The sequence below is a fragment of the Equus asinus genome, chromosome 6 (assembly GCF_041296235.1).
Source record: "Equus asinus isolate D_3611 breed Donkey chromosome 6, EquAss-T2T_v2, whole genome shotgun sequence".
Lineage (NCBI taxonomy): Eukaryota > Metazoa > Chordata > Mammalia > Perissodactyla > Equidae > Equus > Equus asinus.
Window position 1 is genome coordinate 19,364,464 of NC_091795.1, and position 16,657 is coordinate 19,381,120.

Here is a 16,657-nt window from a genome sequence, read left to right on the forward strand (position 1 = left end):
AAATTCCATCAAAATTTTCATAGGGATTGCATTGAATCTATAGATTGCTTTGGGTAGTATGTACATTTTAACGGTATCAATTCTTCTAATCCATGAACATGGGATACCTTTCCATTTATTTGTGTCTTCTTCAGTTTCTTTCATCACTGTCTTATAGTTTTCATATACAGATCTTTCAGCTCCTTAGTTAAATTTGTTCCTAAGTATTTTATTGTTTTTTTGGTGCTGTTGTAAGTGGGATTGTTTTTATTTCTTTTTCAGATATTTCATTGTCGGTGTATAGAAACGCAACTGATTTGTGTATTTTAATTTTTTATCCTGCAACTTTACTGAGTTTATTCATCAGTTCTAAGAGTTTTTTGGTGGAGTCTTTAGAATTTTCTATATATAAGATCATATCATCTGCAAATAGAGGCAATTTTCCTTCTTCCTTTCCAATTTGGATGACTTTTATTTCTTTTTCTTGCCTAATTGTTTTGACTAGGTCTTCCAGTACCTTGTTGAATAGAAGTGGTGAGAGAGGGCACCCTTGTCTTGTTCCCGACCTTAGAGGAAAAGCTCATAACCTTTCACTGTTGAGTATGATGTTAGCTGTGGGCTTGAATGGCAGTTTCTTGAAGTCCTGTGATTAGGGAGTAGACTTGTCCTGGGGCTTGATGCTACTAGAGATGGTAGTATTGGGGTAAACAGGAATGAGCCTATTGTTCTATTTCATTCTGCCCTTCCACAAGGCCAGTGGGTAGACCCTCACAGTCATCTGGGATCAAGGACATTTGTTAAGTTTCTCCTGTAATGAGGGGCAGCCTAGGGCCCAGGCTTTGCTATACAGCCAACCATCTGATTGAAGGACTGAGGAAAGGGAAACGATAAAGTTGCAGGTCGCAAGGGCTTCCATCAGGATGAGGCACTTGGGACCAAGCACATAGATGGTATATGACTTTAGGACACAGCATAATGCAAAGGAGAGAGTCAGATACATCCCTGTAAAGGGCTTAACACCTCCCAGCCTGGCGTCTCCACTGATGCAGTACTAAGTCCAGCCTGTCCGCCTCCAGCTTAGCGGCCTGGCAGTGGGGACTAACAGACACTTACTGAGTTAGAATTTCATGTGGCAGCTCTTGGTGACCGGCTGCCCTTCCTTCCCTGCTCACCAGCACCTCAGGCTGTTCGCATAGGCTGTTTCATTGTTGTTGCTTATTAATCCCTGGTGCTATTTCTCCCCTTACTCACAAGTATCTCAAACCTCTCTCCCCTCCAAGCACATAGAAGTTCACACAGGTTGTCCTGATGTTCTGAAATCTGTGCCTTGTTAGAATTTGTAAAAGGTTATCCAAAAATATCAGCCTTCTAGTGACAGTGAAATAAAAATGCTTCATTAGAGCTTCAGATATGTATTTAAATAAACAATGAAAGAAACAAAAAGACTTGTAAACATTTTTCTTTCTACTGAACAGTTCCTTGTTTGAAAGATGTTGCCCCCCAGTGACATAGGGCACCAGTCACTATGCAAGTTCTGGTCTGTGACGATGACTTAGACATGATGGCTGTCCTCCATGCACACTCAGACTGGGAGGGATGGGGGGGCAATAATACGGGTCAAGGAGGAAGTGCCATGGGAGGGGTCTAGAGCAGAGGGAGAGCGGCCCTTTTCTGTGGGTTGGCCGGCAGGATTTGAATGGAGCTGAGACTTGCATGATAAACAGCAGAGCCTGCCATTTCACACCAGCCCCAGGCAGAGGTGGGCAGGACCTTCGAGGCAAGTCATGGGATACTAGCCTGCAACTGACATGTTCAGCCTGAGCCTCAAGCCAGTCGACATCCCGGGTCCTGGGCTAAAAGGGCTGGCGAGAGGGTGACTATGGTGGCCGGTGGGTCCTCACTGTGGTGAGCCTTGTGCACCCTGCATGCAAGGCTGAGAAGCTTTCACTTCCCTGCAGGGGACAGGGCTGTGGCCTGAGCACGTTGGCATCAGAAAGATCATTCTGGAGTCAGTGCTGGGAGGGTGACCCTTTGGAAGCTCACAGCAACCATCGCACTGGAAGACCTAGGATCCAGATGGAGCTGTGGGGCAGGGGCAGTGAGCAGGAGGGCCCATTGGTGAGACTTGGGACAGTTTGAGGGGAGAAAGTGGAGGTGCAGTCAAGAGCGGCTCAGGGCTCCGCTCACACACTGGGAAGGTAGGATGCCGTTAGTGGAGATGGAAACGCAGAGCCCTAAGCAGTTCCAAACAGCAGTGGGTTCCATGATTCCCATCCCGATCTCCTGTTCGCTGGATTACCTCCAAATCCCCCATGGGGTGGGTTTTCTGCCTCTTGTACCCGTTGCTTTTCACCCACAGCCCCAGGAATGCCTCCTCCAGCTGTCTCGTGGGCCAGGCACCAGCTGAGCTGCTGCAGAGATTCAGGAAACTAGGATCTTGAGCCTAATTTCTTTCACATATTAAATGTACATTATTCTGCCTTATGTCAGCTTTAAGCAGTCACCAAGGGCAGTCAGGTTCCATAATGTAGTCTTCAGCTAAATGCAAAGATCGTTATTATTGAAATAAGATCTTTCTAGCTGACAGTACTCCAAATGCATGCTTTGGTGCCTGTAAAATCTATTTAAGGCCTCCTGATTTCCCCCTTCTCTTCCTCCGGCCACTGGAACGGTTAGAAGGAGCTTTTAAAATGAGGAAGCTGTTAAGAAATGGAGCAGGTATCAGGCATTTGTTTATTTACATATCTGTTGTTGAAAATTATCAAGATCGGTTTCAGGAGCATAGAGTTCAAATGGACGCTAAATGACCGAAGAGAACGTGTCATCCAACAGTCATTTTCTATTCTGAAAGGCTAAGTAATGAAAAGCGGACTCTTAATTTGACATGAAAGAGGAAAAGGAGGAGAAATTAGGAAGCAATATATTCAATTTTAGGAGCCCTTTTCCAAGACCCTATTGATTTCGTGTTCCGACAATTTCAGTTACTAGTTAGTAGGGAAAAGATTCAGAAACAGATCAGATCAAAGAGGGGCTGCCCTTCCATCCCGACACTCTCCTGTGTGTGACAGAAGTACTCAGGACTTCATGAGGAATGGACTCCATCTTTGGGGTCTGATCGTAATGCCAGGCCCCAGACCAGAGGATGGTTGAGGACAGTGCATGTGAGAGAAGAGGCCCCAGAGACCCGGCAGACCCCGTAAGTGCCATGCAGAGAGAGGCTGACCATGAGCCCCCTGCATTCCTTTGCATACATCCCTCTCTAGTGAATTCCCTCTCGCTATTTCGCTGCCCCTTGAATCCATTTTCTTTTCCACTGCATCCCCGTGAGTCCACTTCCACTCTCACCACCGGTCTGTGCCAGGTGGTTCCTTCGTGCGGTCATTGTCCTGCCGACTGCTGGGAGCTGAGCTGGTTGGGCGGTGCTTACGCTTCAGTGTGGCAAGACCTTCGTTGGAAGGATGTGCCCACTCCATGGGAGCCCAGACGAGGGCGCCTGGACTGCATGGGGGAGGGAGGAGCTGTCAGGAGGCTCCTGAAACCAGGAGGAGGCAGAGGGCAGAGGTAGGGTGGAGAGACACAGGGCTGGTGGAGAGAACTGCACATGCAGAAATCTGAAGAGGGAGGGGGTGTGTTCTGGGCCTGGACATGGTTCAGGGTAGAGGGGTGCTGTGTGTGTGTGTGCACACGCGTGCCTGTCTTTGCACCTTTATTGAGACCTGCATCCTGCACCATTGGGGAAGATGGTATGCCTGCTGCTGTGGACCAGGCTGTCTGTAGCGGAGGCCTCTCTTAAACAGGATGTCTGCACTAATAGAGCTGTGCGGAGCAAGTACTGGGGACTGGGGAGGCAAAGCCAGCAGGAGTTGCCCTGGCAGATCGTGCTCTCTGGGGCTAGACACCACTCTGTTCCACTGTGTGATGTAGGGACCATAACCAGACTTTCTGAGACTCACGGTAAAATCAGAGTGTCTTCCTTCCACAGGGACAGGCACTGCAGGGCACGTGCATGCACTCAGGAGGTCCTAGTCGCTGGACCCCTTCACCTTATAATGCCATTCATCATTTTTATGTTGTGTTTCTCCAGGAAAATGTGCTGTGAATATCAGCCTTGCACCCCAGGGGTTATCTCCTCTGACGAGGGCGGTTCCATCCACTCCGCCCTGAAGGGCTGCCACCTGCCACCTTCTGAGGGAAGGAAAGATTCTGGCACGGGGCGCCTGGGCAGAGCCGGGGACCAGCAAGGGTCTTAGGCTGGGGGTGGAGGAGGTAGACAAAGGGCCCTAAACTCAGAGCCAGGCTCTGAGACCACGTACGAACTCCACAGCCGGCCTTCCCTTCAGGCCCCAAAGCTAGGACACAGCCCTCTGTGGGGCATTTTGAGCATATTTACTTCTCTTTCTCATAGGAAGCAAGCTGGAACAGTGGATATAAGGGTGTCCTTCTGTGTCCTTTCTTCCAGGATGTCGCAGGATGTTGACTGAGATTTGTTTAGCTGGCTGTCTGGAGTTACAGCTCAGGTTCAGGGGGCAAAGATGCAAAGAAGCCCATATTCCCAGTTCCAAAAGCCACCAGTGACCTGCCAGCTGCTGGACCCAGCCACCCTGCTTTCTGCAAGACACTAGCGGAGGACTGACCAGCACCCTCCCATCAGTGCAGGAAGAGGGCAGTGGCTTTTGGAGAGGGCAGAGTGCAGGAAGAGAGGCTGCTGGTGGCAGGAGGGGTCCTCTTCCCAAAGCCAAGCAGAGGAAACCAAGTTAAATGGGGAAAAAAATCTAAAGAGAAAAGGACAAAATAATTTGGTGTGCAAACGTATAAGAGTGAAAGAGGAGGCAGTTGAATTAGCCCAGGAAAAAAGACAGAAAGAAAATCACAGGGGAAAAAGGACAGAAAAACAGAAATAGAAGCATGAAAGGAACAGAAAAAAAAGTCTAGAAAAGCAAAAGAAAAACTCCAGAAAAGTAGAAAAATACACAAAGATTCAAAATGTAGAAGAGTGAAAAGTGGCTGAGTAAAAGCTAGGAAAAAAGAGAGATGGTAAGAAGAACTTATAGACAGAGAGAAAGAGAGAGAACCATAGAAAGATTTCTTAAAAAGAAGGATTTAAAAAATACAAGAAGGCAGAAAATATATAAAGACCACACACACAGAAAGACAAGACAGCAAGTCACACAGGAGGAAAGACAGGAAGGCAGAGATGTGGGCTGAGCAGGTGAGGAATGGCCTGTCCTGGCCCTGGCCCAGGGCGGCGGGCCATCAGTTCTGTGAGAAAGCCCTGAGGAAGCAAGGGCACCTGGAGGGGCTGTGGGGACTCTGGAGAAAGATGGCCTTGTGCTCTGCCCACACCAACAGTGCAGTCCCAGAGAGATGCGCACGAGACCCAGAGAGACCCCCAGCTCCCCAAGCCTGGGCTGATCTACAGCAGAGGGGAGGGGAGGCCAGGGGAGCATCTGCTGGAGCGGGGCCAAGCCTGGGGAAGCCAGACCACAGGCTTCGCCTACTGCAAAGAAGTAGAATTAGAAAAGGAAGGAGAAGGAGAGAGAAAAAGACTCTGCGGCCTGGGATGATCCGACTTGCAACATTTCCATTGCTTTACAGGTGGTTGGTTATCTGCCAGGCAGGTACAGGGCTGATTCCCTCCTGAACAGCGGACCCACGAGCCTAGGGGATGGGCAGCTGCGGGCAGTGGGAGAAGCTGTCCTGAGGGGAAAAGAGGAGAGTGAGGAACAATCATTGTCTGACCTACTTTTACTTCTCTATACAAAATTTTAAAATGACTTCATGTCGTATTATACTCCGTATTTGATGGGCATAATTGAAGACCCACGGCCCCTAGCATGTGTCATGGAATCTGATGTCCAAGCTCAGCGAGGTTCTTTCACCCTCTAAGCGTGCCTTGGTCAGGACTGGACTCTCTCCTTCTGCTCCTGCCCTCTGTCCAAGTGACATTAGAAAGGACAGGGCAGATTTAAGAGCGAGCACAGAAAACTAATTCAAAGGACACAGCAAATGGATTTGGGGCTGAGTACAAAGGGAAGAGTTTTTTAAATGCTGCCAAGACAGGAGCTTAGAGTGTAGAAAGTGCCATGTCTCCATGACAGAGGCAGGACCTCAACTCTTGCTCTCCTCCCCCTCCACCCTCCTGTTGTGCATTGAGTTGCGTCCTCCAGAAAGATATGTTCAAGTCCTAACCCCCAGTACCTGGGACTGTGATGTTATTTGGAAATAGGGTCTTTGCAGATGTGATCAACTGAAGATGAGGTGGTACTGGAGTTGGGTGGACCCTAATCCAACATCACTGATGTCCTTGTAAGAAGAGGAGAGACACAGAGACAGAGGCAGAAGAGAATGCTCTGTGAAGATGCAGGTAGATGTTTAGGTGTTTCAGTGATGCATCTGCAAGCCAAGGAATGCCAACGATTCTGGCAACCACCAGAAGCTGGAAGAGGCAAGGAAGGCTCATCGCCTAGGACCTTTGGAGGGAGCATGGTCCTGCCAAGACATGACGTCTAGCCTCTGGAACTGTGAGAGTACACGTTTCTGTTGTGTTATGTCACCAAGATTGTGGTAATTTGTTACTGCAGCCCTGGGTGAATAGTATAACTCCTTAGTATGCAGCTTTTAACTATTCCTGCACTCACGAGGTGGCTAAGTTCCCAGCAGGGAGAAGGGAAAAGGACAAAGAGCAAAGGGCACATGCCAGCTCAGGGTATCATTTTTTGTCAGGAAAACCATAGCTTTCACAGAAGCACACCTGGCAAACATATGCCTACTCTCATTGGCCATGCGGCTGGCATAGCTAACCCTAGCTGCAAAGGAGTCTGGGGAGCTAAGCATTTTTTTAAATCAGCTTTTGTTATGCACGCACACACACACACACACATACATACACATATACATATAGATGTGTGTACACAGTCATCCCTTGGTATCCACAGGGGCTTGGTTCCAGGACCCCCCAGATACCAAGTCCCTTATATAAAATGACATAGTATTTGCATATAATCTATGCACATCCTCCCATATACTTTAAATCATCTCTAGATTACTTATAATACTTAATACAATGTATATAGTTGTTATAGTATATTGTTTAGAGAATAATGACAGGGAAAAAGTCTGTTCATATTCACTAGAGATGCAACCATCATAGGCCTTTCAATCCACAGTTGGTTGAATCCATGGATGTGGGACCCATGGAGAGGGAGGGCTGACTGTCTGTGTGTGTATGTATATATATATGAATTACATATATTAAAGTTTATAGGTATTAAAATTCACCAATTTCAAGTGTACAATCAGTGAGTTTTGACAAATGCAGTTGGTCCTATAATCTCCACTACAATCTAGGTATAGAACATTTCTGTAACCCCGAAAAGTTCCTTCGTGCCTCTTTGCTGTCAGTCCCCTCCCCTGACTCTGACTCCTGAAAAACACCGATTTTTCTTTTGCTATAGGTTTGCCTTTTTTTATAGTTTAATATAAATGAAATATCATAGTATATGGTCTTTTGTATCCAGCTTCTGTCACTTGACAAAATGCTTTAGCGATCCGTGCAAGTTGTCACATGTGTCAGTAGTTCCTTGCTTTTTATTGTGGAGTAGTATTCCTTTGTATGGATATACTGTAATTTGTTTATCCATGAACCAGTTGGTGGACATATGGATCAATTCCAGTTTGGGCCATTATGAATAAAACTCCTATGAACATTCTGATACAAGGCTTTGCATGGACGTGTTTTTGTTTGTCTTGTGTAAATATCTAGGAATGGAATAGCTGGGTTCTAGGGTAAGTATATGTTTAACTTTATGAGAAACCACCAAACTGTCTTCCAAAGTGGTGGTACCGTTTTGCATTCCCACCAGGAATGACTTCTGGTTGGCCCACATCCTCGCCAATACTTGGTATTTCCTGTCTTGCTCATTTTAGCCATCCTAGTGGATGTGCAGTGGTATCTCAGTATAGTGTTAATTTGCATTTCTCAATTCTTTTTCAGATGTTTATTTGCCATTTGTTCATCTTCTTCGGTGAAGTGTCTGTTCAAATTTTTTGCCCATTTGTTAAACTGGATTTTGTTTTCTTCTATTGAGTTGTGAGATGTCTTTATAAATTCTGTATGTACATTCTTTATTATATACATGATTTGCAAATATTTTCTCCTAATCCATTATCTGCCTTTTCATTTTCTTAACAGTATCTTTATAGAGCAGAATTTTAATTTTGGAGAAATTCAACCCTTTTGTGTCTTATCTCACAAAATCTTTGCCTGACCCAACATCTCTAAGATTGTCTCCCATGGTTTCTTCTAGAAGGTTTGTAGATTTAGCTCTTATATTTAGGTTTATGATCCACTTTGAGTTAATTTTTGTGTATGGTGTGCTGTAAGGGTGGAGGTTCTTTTATTTATTTATCTGTTTTTGCATGTGGATTTTCAGTTGTCCTAGCACCATTTGTTGAAAAGACTGTTTTTTTCCTCCAATGACCATGGTACCTTTGTTGAAAATCAGTTGACCATACATGTGTGGCTCTATTTTTGGACTCTATTTTTTTCCATTCATCTGTAGTTTTATCCTTATTCCAATACCCCGCTATTGTGTTTACTACAGCTTTATAGTAAGTCTTGAAATCAGTTAATGTGGATCCTCCAACTTTTTTTTCTCACAATCATTCTGACTGTTCCAGGTCCTTTGTATTTCCATGTAAGTTTTATGATCGGCTTGTCAGTTTCTACAAATAAAGTCTGCTGGGATTTTTGACTGGCATGGTGTTGATTCCATAGATCAATGTGAGAAGTGACATCTTAGCAATAGAAAGTTCTCTGACCTGTGAACACAGGATAGCTCTCCCTTTGGGTGCTCCTTTTAAATTTCCTTCTGCAATGTTTTTTAGTTTTCGTGTACAGATATTGCACATTTTTTGTAAAATGTATCTGTAAGCATTTCACGTTTTTGATGCTATTGCAGTGGCATTTTATTTCAAGTTCCAGTTGTTCATTGCTAGAATATAGAAATAGAATTGCATTTCGTATATCAAAAATCTTGTATCCTGTGACTTTGCTTAAATTCACTTATTAGTTCTGGTAGCTTTATTATATATCCTTTAGGATTTTCTACATAGAAAATCATGTCTTTTTGGATGAAGACAGTTTTCCTTATTCCTTTCCAATCTCTACACCTTTAAATTCTTTTTCTTGCCTTACTGCCCTGGCTGGAACCTACAGCACAATGTTGAATAGAAATGGTGATAACAGACATCCTTGTCTTCTTCCCGATCCTAGGGGGAAAACGCCCAGTCTTTTACTATTAAATGTGATGTCAGCTGAGGTTTTTTAGTAGAGCCTCTGTAGGAAGGTAAGTATTTTTAACTGCCTATAATGCTGTCCAAAGCTATTTGGGGTTTTTCTAGAAAAGAAGAAGGGGGAGTGGACATGGGCATCCACTCAAAGGGAGGCCAACAAGGGTTTCTTTATGAATTCAGCTCTGTCTCAGTTGTGTGAATGATTTATTAGGAAATAAGCACTTGTTGTCATTAGAGGCTTTAAGTGTGGGGCGTGGTTCACATTAAACATGACCACATGTGACAGTGCATCTTTATAAACTGTGTCTTTGGGAGGGGCAGGTGTTGCTAACCAACTAACCCCCCATTAGTCCATTGGGAAGCAATGTAGCTTGTAGTTAGGAACATGGGCTCAGAATCCGGAATGCCCAGTCTGAACTCAGCTCTGCAGCCTTGGGCAAGTTCCTCAACCTTTCTGTGTCACACTTTTCTACCTGCAAAATGAACATATCAAAAGATATCAATAATGCCTACCTCCGGGGCTTCTGAAGACTACGTGAGCAAACGCAATAAATGGTTTAAAGCAGTGTTTGTAATCTGGTGCATTTTAAGAAGGATTCATTTGCATAAGGCTAATTGACACAGATGTTTTCAGTAGCAGGTTTACTGCTTGAAGTAAAGAACAACCATACCATTTAAAAAATCCTCTGTCCTGAAACGTCATTTGAAGGTTTGTAAGGTGGGAGGGTTAGATATTTGATTTCTGTCGTTATCTAATTGTTTGGGTAATAAGAACACTTTAAAATCCCGCGTGTCGAATAGGCAATGCTCAGCTGGGTTGCAATGGTGGGCAGCGATCCTAGGGAGTTGATGTTGAGTCTGCATGTGGATGCTGAACCAGAGTGTGACCTCTGATCTGCTCATTTTGATTACTTGACAGTGGGATGGAGTGTGACCCCGCAACACTGCTCCTGGGCCACCCCACCGGGACGTGTACCACTGTGCAGCCCACAGTTGGCTTCGTTCTATTATTTCCTGCCAATAAACTCTAATTCAAGGGGACACAGGCTTCTCATCAGTCGCTTTCCTGGGCATCTGCCCTAGTGAAGCTGCCTTTCTGTCAACATGTCCCAAGTCCTCGGTGCCATCCTTTGGTGGGGAGTGAGTCCGGCCAGCCTTCCCGCCTGGGGAGTGGGGGTGAGGGGACACTTGCCAGCAGGGATGACGTTACACTGAGCCTGCTCCAGCGAGCAGGTCCTGCAGCAGCACTGGGATGTTGACATATAAGGAAAAGCACTTAGGAGCTGGCGGGCAGCCTTCAAGGGGTCTTTCCCTTGCTTTTTCCTCTTGCCTTATGCTTTTGGAGGGGTGCAGTCACAGCAAGTTTTGCACAGGGCCCTCTGAGAGGTTTTCCCATCTGAGGTCCCTTCCTCAGGCACGGTTCTATGTTGTGCAGCCAATTGTCTGTCCCTGGTTCTCTCTAGTCAGGCCAGTGAAAGATTTATCTGCACACTGGGTTTTTAAAAAATTTAAAAGTGCCCTTGATTCTCTTTGGACACATCTGCACAATATTTTATCCTGCCTCTCTCCCTCCCATGTAATGGTAGGGGACAGCTAACACATGTTTAAGAGAGCCTGTCCTCCGGGCCCTGGTGTGGATTTCCCGGCGTTGTCTCTACAGTGATGGGTAGAGTTTGGGGACCAGAGTATTTGGCCAGCTCTTGTCCTCGCCTCTCCTGAAGACATTCTGCAGGCTGTCCTTTGAGAGTTTCATATCTCCACCTGACCTTTTCAGTGGTAATTGTGACACCAATGCAGAGAGATATTGATTCAGGGCGCAACATAGATGTTATCCTCTCCCTCGACTGTCATGCGACACCTGGTTAGGTGGGGACTCCGAGGCACGGGTGACATGGCCCTCCAAACTGTGCCTGCTACCACAGGTAATCATGCTCAATTCTACATGGGCATAGGCTTGCTGAAACCCTGTTTTTCCATTGGAGCACAAAGCACTCTGTTCCAAAGGGATTTTACAAAGTGGAGGCCTTCAGGCCCTGCGGGAACTGGAGAACCGTGGGAGGGAGATTACCCTCCAACCACAGCGCGCAGGCTGTGAGTTTAAAACCAAGAGAAGCAGAGACACGGAGTCGAACTTTCTATTTGAGTGTTATTTCTTTGAGCAAAGAAAATTGCTAAAAGTTTAAATATCAAACCGTTAGGCATTCGAAACAAAGAAAGGTAAGAAGATACAAAGAAAAGTCAGAAGTGCTGAATTTAACACTCTTCTCCGGTCAGATAAGAATCTGCCTTTGGCTCCACCCCCATCTCTGTAACTGCCGGCTTCGTGATTCGGCATCTTTTTCTTCTCCGTGCTTTTTCTTCATTCTTATTTTATTCCTGTGATATTTCCTCACTTCCCTCCAACTAAAAAACAAAACAAAGCAAAAAAATTCCCTTCATTAGAGTGATGGAGATGTTGTACACAGAATAGACCCACACAGGCTGTTGGTTAGATGAATAAATGACAGGAACGTCCTCTGAGTCCAGATTCCAGGTTGATGTGAGTTCCTCAGACATATCGAACACGGCCGCTCCTGAATGCCAATTCTGGAGATGTGACAGGCGTTCCAGAAACAACTTGAAAACAAATGGAAGTGCCTGCCTGCAGTGGAAACAGGGAGGGTGGGAGGTGGCTTGGCTTTGTTGTGGATTAGACGCGAGTCGTTAGTTGTGGTATTTAGAATTCTTGAGGCAGCGAGTGACCAGATTGAACAGGCTCCCTTAATTTGAGTATGCGCTTTCCCCTTGAAATCATTTCTGGAACGCCTGTTACATCTCAAGAACTGGCAGCTGGTAGTGGCCGTGTTTGATATGTGTGAGAAATCACTACAAACATATAAACTGGGCTGACAGTACGCTGATGACATTTCTCCATCTAATGACTAGCTTTTGTGGGTCACAGAGGCCAGCCTTGCAACATGCCCACGCTTAAGGTTGTCTTGAAAATGTGCCTATTTGCCATCTGCCTAAGTCCTCAGTTTGATTCTCTGAGTATCATCAGTGGTTGTTTTCCTTTTGTCCATTTGACAGGTGATGACCAAGAAGGAGGACTTTTTCAGTGCCTGGAACTCATGTCTCCATCACGTTGCCTCCCTGTCTCTGGCCCACATCCACAGAGGTCAGTTGGCCCTGGCTGCGTATTCATAGTTGAGCGGCTCAGAGGGATGCATGTGTCTAAGAATAAGTCTCTGCAGAGAAGGAACAGTCCCCACCCAGTCTGAGCCCTCGTGTTGAATTTAGGGCCCCCAAATAACATAACTACTGATCAAACAACACCAACAAAACCCAACGCCAAACCTCGGGAACAGCGCACCTAACCCAACACGACAATCGCCAGCGCTGCTGGATGGGAGCCAGCTGGCAAATGGCGGGCCCCCAGCAGTGTCCCTCTGCCCAACAATGATTGCCATTCCCAAGTAACCGGACCAGAGGGTGAGTGCACAGATAGAGGAGGAGCACTGCCTGGAGATTGCAAACACCAGGACTAACTACCTACACCTAGTCCCCAAACTAGCAAGAAACTAGTTCAACCTTTGAAAACTGTAGTTTTCAACCAGAGATGATTGTGCCCTCCAGGGGACATTCAGTGATGTTTGGGGACATTTTTGGTTGTCACAGTTGAACAGGGGATGCTGGTGGGTAGAGGCCAGAGACGCCGCTAAACACACTACGGTGCACGGACAGCCCCCACAACAAAGAATTATCCTGCCCCAAATGTCAGTAGCACTGAGGGTGAGAAACCTTGCATGTTCATTTTGACCTCAAAAGACCAAAATCACATAAAATAAAATGAAGCATTGAAAACACAGTAAGATCCATGAAGATATGGCAAATTGTGGCAATTTTTTCTTGAAATTGTTGTTTAACTTCAAGAATCATCACAATGCCCTTACTCCATGGGGGGAAAGTTTGAAGAGAAAGGCGCTCGCTGTGCTTGTTGGCTGTGCGGGGTTTGCCATCACACCAGGTGCACTGCTGGCCCTGGGAAGGTGGGGCTGGGTTTGGTCACCACCACAGCTCCGACATAGGCTCCTGGTCCTAGAGTGTCCCCGGGCATATCTTGCGGGGTGGAATTCCTTGATGGATTCTGTGACGAGTCAAGCCAACAAACCACAAATACCTGCATCCCACAGTCCAGTGCTTGGGACCTTGGCCAGCCTCATGACCAGGGGCTCAAGAGGAAAGACTAGAAGGAGAACGCTCAGGAGAATGTGCCAAGAGCACAGGTCCCTTATGGGATGGGAGCCCACAGGAGCACCACACCTGGGGCCAGCCTTTCTACACAGCGACCACGCCCTGTAGTAACCATGGCCTCATTAGCATCCCAGATTTGGAGTGATTCCCCCTTCTGCGCCCTGGAGCAGGGAAGGAGGAGCAAGGAGAGGGCCCGAGGGTCAGAGGAAGCACAACAGCTTCCCTCCCCATGGGTCATTAAGGAATAGGATTGGGTTCGCTTGCTTGATGATCGAGAAATTTTCATTTGTCTATGCACCCACCACGTAAGAGGCTCAGGGGAACTCTCACCTTCATCGAACTCAAAAATGACAGATAGATAAACCAGAATGCCAGTTGAAGCATCACCAATCAAAACCTGCCTGCTGAGTCCTCGGTCCGTGTTGCGTCCTCTCTGTGGGGGCTGTCCATGCAGAATCAGAAGCTTGGCTGTCTGGACAGCTCCTGGGTGGGGGATCTGAGTGTCCACGCTCACCTGCCTGCCTGCCACACAGGTGGATCCCAGAGTTGACTTCCAGGACTGTCCTGGTGTGCTTGGCACCAAACGCACCCTCTAAGAAATATACGTAAACCGCCCCTTGTCTGTTGGTGGGTTATTTTTCACATTTGTTGAACAGGCTGAAACTTCCCTGGAACATGAAATAGCACTCAAGACACTCATATTGCAGGTGAGTAGGTCCCAGGCCTTCTCACCCGCTCTGAGTGGACTCCTCTGGTTCCACTCTCAGGGGTGCTCTGGCCCCAGCGCCCAGGCTCCTCCTCTGTTCCCCTGGACACTGACCACAGATATTGCCCTTCCCAGGACACGAGGATGAACCGTGTGGTCTCCAGGTGGAAAGCTTCCAAACAGTCAGAGATGGGATTAAATTTGAAAGGGGGCATCAAAGAGTCACTGAACTCATGCCTTCACCTTAGTAACACTGACCATCATGCCTCTAGCAACTCATCCCACTTGTTGAGAGCATAATTAAGCTTAGCGTGAGGGTTGAAAACTTGGGCTCTAGAGTCAGGTTATCTGAATTCAGAGGCTTTATTTACCCCTACCAGCTGTGTGACTGTGAGTGAGTGAATCAACCTCTCTGTGCTTTAGTCTCAACTTCATTTACACAATGTAGATAATGTGATATTTCCCTCGTGGGGCTGTTGAGAAGAAACTTGAAAGCCCTTACCTTAGTGTCTGACCCATAGTTAGCATTCAATAAAAATTTTTTATTGCCGTTAGTTACTACTCTACAAAAACCTTGGTTCGCATAAGCAAAGTGGAACATTTAGATCCTTGTTCCATAAGAGGAAGAAAAAGAGAAGGATTAGATTAGGCTCCAATGTATGAAGTCTTAACGTCAGGAAGAAACATCAAGGATTTGATGTTGCAACAACAGCAAATCTTTATACGATTTGGCCGTATAAAGTAACAGAAGGAAAATAATCAGCATGAGTTCAATGACAGCATCTAGAAATCCCGGGAACGTTTTGGAACAGAGAAACCCCTCCATCATGAGGAGGTCTGTGCGGACACCAAATGGGTTCCAGCAGATGGAAAGCGCTCAGAACACACACCCAGGGAGGATGTGGTCAGCATGTCCTTCCATTCGAATTGCGCGCTCCGCCTCCGGCAGAAGTCTCGAGGGGATGGGACAAGAAGGAAAAGGTCACAGTCTTCAGTGACTGGGGGCCCAGAGGCTGCCACTGGCGACTTCAGGAGCACCAAGGAGGAGGGGAAGGGTCAGTCTAAGGAAGCGCAGACCTCAGCGTCACCCAGATGGTGACAAACTCAGAATCCAGCCCTTTTTATGAAGAACCGATGGAAGAAGCCTTCCTTCCAGTGTCAGTATCAGTGTGTCACCTAAAGACTCAGGAAAACTGTGTTTGAAGTAAAAATGTTAAGCAGTCTCTCGTGGTTTCTGAAGTGGGGTGTAACCATTGCAATGATAAATTGTTATTTTTCTATGGTACCCATTTTTATCTTGCCCTAGAAAGAGCAGTTCTGAAGCCTGCTGGCGTCTGAACCCCTAAGGGCGTACCAATTCCTAAACAAAAAAGAGAAACAAAGCACTTTTATAAAATGAATTATATCCACCATTCTCCAGCTCCGTGCAGAACTGTCTCGTGGTTTTCTCCTTCTCACGGTTTGTGAGTGGTTCTCATTGTTCGGTAGGAAGTCTTTTTTCTGGTTCTTAATAAAGTGACTAATAATGTGCAATGTTCGCATTCAGAGCAGGTTGTAATGATAATTAGAATGTATAAGCAGTGTGGATTTCTGCCTATCGGAGGATTAATTTCAGACTTCCCTCAGGGATGTTTTGTTTCCAAACGAGACTTCCTTTGTTAATAAAAACGTGATCGCATGCGTTATTAGAGCATTATTTCTGTATTTGATCCATGAGTGCTCATCCTAATAGTCTTCCCGGGACCGGCATGTTCCTCCCTGTTGTTAATGGGTCTGTTCTTTACACAGACTACACTCGCCTTGATTCAGTCCTGGCTTTGGCATTCATCTTCTAGGAAATGATGGGAAAATACTTCCTCCCTCCTTGACTGTGCATTACATTATGTGAGCTCAGAAAAATAAAATGCCACCGCTTCATCCAGAAGTCCTGTGTGAGGTTAGGTACTGGTTGTCCCTTTACACTCAATTCCAGAGGTCCCCAGGACCCTGAGTCTCCCCAGATTGAAGGGCATAACCGACCTCTGGGGTGGAACCGGAAGTTGCCAGTCAACACGTCTTGTTCTTTGAATAACGGGTCTGTGCAGTGGTTTGCTGTTAGGCTGGAGGTGGGGGTCTGGCAGGTGGGGAAGGAGGGTGAACGCCACAGGTACTGTGTTGGCTGTGACAACCCGTGTGTCTTCCTTGGGCCTCGGCACCCTCTGCCAGGTGGGATGAGCTTTGGAGCGTCCCAGGGTGCCCTGAGCGGGTGGTCTGAGGAAGCGTGGAGCTTTGGGTACTACCATTCCTGCTGCGGACCTCTCTCCCTGTCTAGTACCTGGTAAACATGTGGGTGTTAGAAGCAGGCGGAGATGGTCTAGTGGTTAAGATTCGGTGCTCTCACCACCGCGGCCCAGGTTCATTTGCCGGTCAGGGAACCTCACCACCTGTCTGTTGTTGTCATCCTGT

At 46.6% G+C, this 16,657-nt stretch overlaps 1 protein-coding gene across 9 annotated transcripts in view; it reads left to right on the plus strand.

Moving 5' to 3' along the window:
* ACOXL (acyl-CoA oxidase like) overlaps positions 1 to 16,657 on the plus strand; it is a 359,669-nt gene that overhangs the window by 268,269 nt on the left and 74,743 nt on the right. For 8 of the 9 annotated variants that reach the window (XM_044772863.2, XM_070511749.1, XM_070511748.1 and 5 more), the window contains one exon: positions 12,343 to 12,430. The exons of the other annotated variant lie outside the window; for it this stretch is intronic. In XM_044772863.2, coding sequence (XP_044628798.1) covers positions 12,343 to 12,430 — 88 coding nt within the window. The remainder of the gene's footprint in view (positions 1 to 12,342; positions 12,431 to 16,657) is intronic. 9 annotated transcript variants of the gene reach the window in all.